This window comes from Morus notabilis, unplaced genomic scaffold (genome assembly GCF_000414095.1).
Source record: "Morus notabilis unplaced genomic scaffold, ASM41409v2 Scaffold73, whole genome shotgun sequence".
NCBI classification, from domain to species: domain Eukaryota; kingdom Viridiplantae; phylum Streptophyta; class Magnoliopsida; order Rosales; family Moraceae; genus Morus; species Morus notabilis.
In genome coordinates, this window is record NW_010358777.1 from 1028529 (window position 1) to 1035385 (window position 6857).

The window sequence follows — 6857 nt, forward strand, 5'->3', positions numbered from 1 at the left end:
CTCTTTTGGTATTATATGTGAAACTAGCCCACAAAATGTGTACCATATTATGCCTTTTCACGTGCCCTTATGGTCATATTTGAAATGTTGTTGTTGTAGGAATCTTTACGTCATGTCTCTCTCTCAATACTAGTGAATGACAAGTGACAAGAAATAAAGACAGCTTATTTCATGGCATGCATACATGTTTGTCTTGTTAGTTATCGCACATAAAAGATTAAGAGTGCAATATGTGCTCATGAAATGGAACACATTTAAGGACATTAATAAAATACAAAAACCATTATATATTTAATGAATCAACATTATGGAAGTCTTGAACCATAGGAAAAGAGGGTAGGTAATGTTTCAAAATTTTTGGTTACCAGAGAGACTCCACTAGACAGACATATCCAAAAGTTTTAAGAGATTTGAAAAGAAAAAATATATATGAATAAGAAAATAAACCTTTGGAGAGTCTGGTCTGTGTTCTTCATATTTTGCCTTTGGCTCCACTTTTAGACTTGGCTCTCAGCACTGTCTGCCTTTGGAACTTCCTGCTTGATCCTTCTTTCATCTCTCTTCTTCTCCTGTTTGCACGGCTTGATGTTAGCTGAGAAACACTTGCCAACTGTGTTTCCAAGATGACCAAACATTTCAGTTCCTTGCTTAATTCCATCTGGTGTCAGCTGATGGAGAATTGGACCAGAAGAGGCATCTGAAGCCATGGAATCATCGCTCTCATCACCGCCGCAGCTGCCGCCTTCATGGCTAATAGGTTTGTTCTCATTGTCCTTTTCATCACCATCATCATCAGCTTCTCCATAGTTTTCTTTGCAGATTTGGGAGCCAATGTACATTGTCCAACCAGACTCACTGTCACTACATTTCTGATCTGAATCTCCAAGAACTTGGGAAGACTCCATTACTCTAAACAGGAAAAGCACATAACAACAGTAATTATAAAATACTTAGAAGAAACTTGATAGATATTGTGTTTTTTTTTTTTTTTTTTTTTTTTTTTTTTTTTTTTTTTTTGCTTTCTAAACAACCTAACAGTGGGGAACGACAAACACCTGAGGGGGTTGTATGTATTTATGATTTGGTTTCCATACCTTTCAAAACTGAAAGCAAGTTCACTACAGAAAAGGACAAAGAAACCAACCAATAATGAACAGTGCTCATTATTCAAGTGCTACGTACATGCCAATACCTGGCAATCCTACCACCATAATTTTCTACTGCTTCATTGACTACCAGACAAAGCAGTGGTGATAAGGGGAAACATAAAAAATAAAAAATAAAAAAAATAAAAAAAATGAAAATAAAAATGTTTTCAACCAATATATGAAATAACTGGATCAGCTTGGTCGTCTGACTTTTCACCTGGAAATATATAACACCCTTTATTTCTCTGCCTATTTCATAAATAAAGGGACAGCTTTTGAGTTGGGGGAGTACAGATGAGCCCCCACTAAAAATAAGAGAGAATATGAGACATTTGAGAACCAACATTTATGTTATGGCTTTGAACAACAGCGCTTTGGTTATCTGTTACACATCTTGAATTCTCTCTGCTGCTTTGTCATCAACAAAAGGAGCAGCCTTTTCCAGTGGAAGAATTCAATGCACAGTACCCCATTTGGGTTTTGGCATTTTGCATTACCTGATTGAACAAATGCCACTTTGCTTTGCTTCTCTTAAGTTCTTCTAATTCTTTTTCAGGTCTAAGTATTTTAGACTTTTTCTCTGAAGTTGACACCAGATAGACTCAGTTATTAGTTATTACACTAACTGGAAGCATTAGCATTAGCAATACCAGCAGTAGTGGAAGCAGTAAAATTCTCAACTTGGGCAATATTGTTTTTTGTTGGGCTTCTTTCCCATTTTCACAATTCTGTTGATTGAATTCACCTTGATTCTTGGGGTTTGTTAGTTAGAATTTGAAGGTGTTGAATAGACCCCTTGTCTGCCCTTTGTTCATCATTATGGGGAGCATTCTTATTGTTCCCACTTTCTTTATAAACTTTCGGGCTTATTGTCTAACTAAGGTATCCAAGTTAGACCCCCTCCCTTGCATAATTGTTGCCTTTTGGTTTGCTTTTTCATCCTTTTTTTCTCTCTTTTTAATACTCCCTTTGCTGACTTCCTCTTCTTTATGGAATTCTTGTATCAAAGACTCCATATTACATGTTTTTATCCAATAATGTGACTAATGTGCTCATAATTTGGTACTCACTTCACTATTTGCAACCTGTTTGCCTGCTGCAAAATATGTCTCAACTCAATTTAACCCTTAGGAAATTCATGTTAGAATACCAGCAATTAGGCTAATTTACTAGACACAGTGATTTTTTATCCGGTGGTGCTGAGCTCCACTCACTCACGAAAGGTATTTCCCGCTGACCACCATCTTTTTAGTGGTGGTGCCACAAAGCGTGTTTCTTGATTTCTTAGTAATGATAGTAGTTTTTAATGCTAAACATGTCGCTTCTTGCTAGCCTTAAGATAAAGCTATAGACATTTAGCTTGGTGAGGTTACTGTTTGGTTCATCAAAGCTGTGATAGTGTTTGATGGCACAAACAAAAGTAGCTTTTCGTGACAACATTCTGAAATAGTGAATGGTCATTAGAAATCATTTCAGCAGAGGTTATAGCATTATTCTCTTTGTCAAAATGTCTGGGAAGTCATAAATTTCTCACATGGTGTAATTGATGTTTGCATAAGTCATTGAACATCATTATATATATTGTGGGGTCTTTTTTGTAGCCATGAACTCTGACATTAATTTCCACTCTTGGAAGTTCTGTTGAGAAAACAGTCACCTCCTGATTCTATCAAACTTCCGATGATCATATCTAAAAAGTTCCCTTTTTTTATCAAAGCCTGGTGCAGAATTTCCCAATTAGACATGTTTTTTTATCTTTATGGTAGTTTGTTACTTTAATAAGCCAGATTTCTTTTCAATTTTTTATTTCCTTTTCTTCTTTTGTGAGGAGTACACAAATATTACTGTGTGTATGTAGCACCATATATCATTCAATGTAATTAAGGTATGTACTTATTTTTATAATTTAATCGGAAATCAACATAAATATTGAAAACCCGTCTATACATATATATATTTCCCTTTGGTTTTCAATTATATATATATATATTTCATCCAGTAGTTCAACTTGATCTGAATCAAGAAATCTTAAGGCTAGTTTATTCACAAAGTAGCTATCTCAAAAATTGATGCCAAAATTTGCTTCCCATTCTAGGCATGCGTTTCCTTCCCAGATTAACGCAAAATAACAACAACAACAACAATAACAACAACAACAACAACAATAATAATAATAATAATAATAACTACAACAACAATAATAATAATAATAATAATAATAATAATAATAATAACAATAATAATAATAATAATAATAATAATAATAATAATAATAATAAAATCTTGATTTTCTAGCATTAATACTCAACTTCATTACACTGGCTTTAAATAACTTGGTACTTAACTATTCACGTTCAACTACCATACCTTTCATTTCTACATTAATTCTTAGGATGAGGGTAGGTAGCAACTAAATGCAAAATGAAATTGAAGAAATTTTTTTTTGTCATTACTATTATTCTCTCGTCCACTTCTATTTAATTATTAATAAAAACTAGTCAATGGAGCACATACTAGCAATTTTATTATATTGACTGGAAAAAAGTTAGAAGGATTTACTTGTTTGGTATTACTTTTCCTTTTGCGTTTTTTGTGTAAAAATTTGATCAATGGTGCAAATCTTCTCAACATTGTCTCAAGAGAATCCCAACTCTTTGTTTTTCAATGTAAAGAAACAAATACATAAAAGTGCATTTTATTCACTTTGAAGAAAAAAGGTACATAAGAAGCAATGCAGGAATAAAGCATATAGGAGTTCATCTTATAGGCTTTGATCCCCTAAATGTCTTTCTGATATTCTTCAATGTCCCCCCCCTAGAGTGGCATGAGAATAAGCATAAGATAGAAAATGAGGCTGCATGAACATAACCAAGCCCTTCTCCCTACAATAAAATAGTGTGAATTAGATGAAGAAAAATGCTTAGAGATACTACCGGTGTTAAGCACTATTATTAATAAAATGTGAGTCTCACATGTGGGTCCTACATTATGGGACCCAATTTCTATTAGTGGATAGTGCTTAGCATTACTGGTGCCTTACAACAATACTCTTAGAAAAATGCCACTTTTAAAAAGTTGTTATTCTAATATATCTCTTTTGCAAAAAGGATTTAAGCCTAATTTACACATAACAAATAGTACAAGTAAATACTAAACTTCAAAATTAGTATCCAACCTGGCAATTTCACCAATAAAATGCCACTAAGAAGTAGTTGCTTGTTCTCTACACAATCAAAAGGAAAATTGAAGTGAGAGGAACACACCGTGAATGGGGAATGGGTACAATATCACAGTACATGTTCAAAATCCCATAACTTTTTTTTTTTTTTTCTTTTTCTTCAAGTTTCAAGTATTACTAAAAGGGGATGTTTTGACTCGTGAAGTGTACACTTTAGTCGTTGCTCATTGTCCTTGTATAAGATGGCCCGGTTACAGAAGGAAAATTTATCTACTTTAGATGTGTGACAATCGACAAAGATGGAAGAAAAGTGGCTCAACACTGCGAGGAAAGTTCCTCAAAACGTACTCAAAAGAAAAGAAAGGATATGGCCATGAGGTTTTTTGGGCTGGCCTGTTTGTGTACGTGGGCCTTTTTTTTTTTTTTTTTTGTGTCCTTGAACATCTTTTTTATAAGTACAAAGTAGGTCCTCAAGAAGGAAAATATACATACTAGTGCTGAAACTTTGGACGGGCCGCCCGTAACCACCGAAAAGTCCAAATTTTTGCCCGATGACCGAACTCGATCTGCCCGAAAATTTGGGCTGCCCGACCCGACCCGAAAATTCCCATGGATGGGCTTCGGACAGAGGAAGCCTGCCCGTGCCCGGTCGGGCTGCCCGATGCCCGACCAGCTGCCTGAAAATTTTTTTTTTTTATATTATATTTTTATGTTGTTGAAATAAGTATTTGTATAATTACAATGTGTAATTGTGTATATTATAATTTGAAATATGAAATGAACACACGACACGAACGAACTATATAAAAAAAAATTACTTCTTCATTGATTTTTAAATTTGTAATTCATGATTGCCTCATTAAAAACCTTACCAAGAAAAACTCAATTGGGATAAAAACTTGGTAAGGAAAAAAGAGTGCAATCATTGTGGGACGAATTACAAATTTGATGAACTTACAAAGTCTATAGAAGATTACAAATTACAATAAACACTATACAAATTAGAAATTACAAAGTAAATAAATATTTACAAATAAATTATCAAGATGAAGCAGAAGGATCATCTTGAAAATTAAAAGTTAATCTATTAAATTCGTCGATCCATTCTTGGTTTGCCGGTGAGATTGTATCGTGTAAGCGTTGGTCGGAACGGTCCCAATCCTTGATACACACCAAAGCTTCAACAATATCCTGCTACAATGTGTTTCTCCGTTCTTCAAGTATTCAGCCGGTTGTACTGAATGCTTGTTCGGCTGCAACGGTGGAGACCGGGATTGAAAAAATATCCATTGCCAGTCGTGTTAGGATCGGCCAAGTTAATGCTCGTGCCCTCCACCACTCAACCAAATCAAACACCTCACTACTGTCTACAACTAAGCCCTCACTCAGGTACGCCATTAACTCGTTGAATCCGCCGCCACCTCTTGATGAAGATCCACTTCCACTCCTAGATTCTTCTTGACCTTGACTCGTCGTCGTCGTCTTCTTCTTCTTCTTCTTAGACAACCCGAAAACATTCAACAATGAATGCGGATTGTCGTCTCGTTGTTGCGGTTGTTCAACACGAGGTGTGTTTCTAAACCTACTTTCGTAAGAGATATATAGAGAATATATTTTTTCCTTTATAATAGGAAACTGGTCAGTAGTGTCTATAGCTAAAAATTCACCTAAGTTATCTAATCCACTTTCTAAACCTTCTAATTTTAATATAGGGTCAAAAATAACACCGAAACCATACAACATGGGTAATTTAGACCAATATTTTTTAAACTTCTTTTCCATAGAGGCGATAGGAACTCCTAAAACCTCATGTGTCCTAAATTCACTAAATAAAATAGACATTCTTAAAAGTTCTCCTAATGCTAATGGTGAAGTTGGGTAATAAGTTCCACTAAGCTTTAAGGTAACTTCATGAAATCTACCTAAAAAGTTATACAAAAGTTCGGCAATTTGCCAATCAGTTTCATCTATAAATTCTGTTCCTAATTTTGCACTAACATAATTTGTTATAGCATCTTTATAGGGGATGCATTGTTGAAGCATTATGTAAGTGGAGTTCCATCTTATGGGCATATCTAAGGCTAATGCTCTAGACTTTTGATTACATGCTTGTAGAAATCTAAACCAATATTGTATTCTTTAATTACTACCTTGAATCCAAGCAATGTTATCTCTAATTCTTTTAATATGACCTGACATTGATTTTAAACCGGACTTTACTATTAAATTAATTATATGACATGCACAACGTTGGTGGAAAATATCATTATTACTAAATAAACTTAAATCATTTTCAAAAAGTTCTATTGCTTTAGTATTCGCAGTTGCATTATCTAATGTTATGGCCATTATTCTATCTCTTAAACTATATTCAACAATAACAGATAAAATTGTGTTATATATTAAATTGGCAGTATGTGATCCTATAACACATTTGAAACCTAAGATTCTCTTATCCAAATCAAAACCTTTATAATAATGTCCGATTACAACTAAATAATCCTTGTTGGCAACGGCGGACCAAATATCCG

General features: G+C 34.3%; 1 protein-coding gene across 1 annotated transcript; it reads right to left on the minus strand.

Annotated features, from left to right (window-relative positions):
- Positions 1-497: 497 nt before the first annotated feature.
- On the minus strand, positions 498-948 carry LOC21409184. The gene has a single exon (XM_010093377.2). The coding sequence runs from the start codon at positions 903-905 to the stop codon at positions 498-500; it is 408 nt and encodes a 135-aa protein (XP_010091679.1). The 5' UTR covers positions 906-948.
- Between the last annotated feature and the right edge of the window lie 5909 nt (positions 949-6857).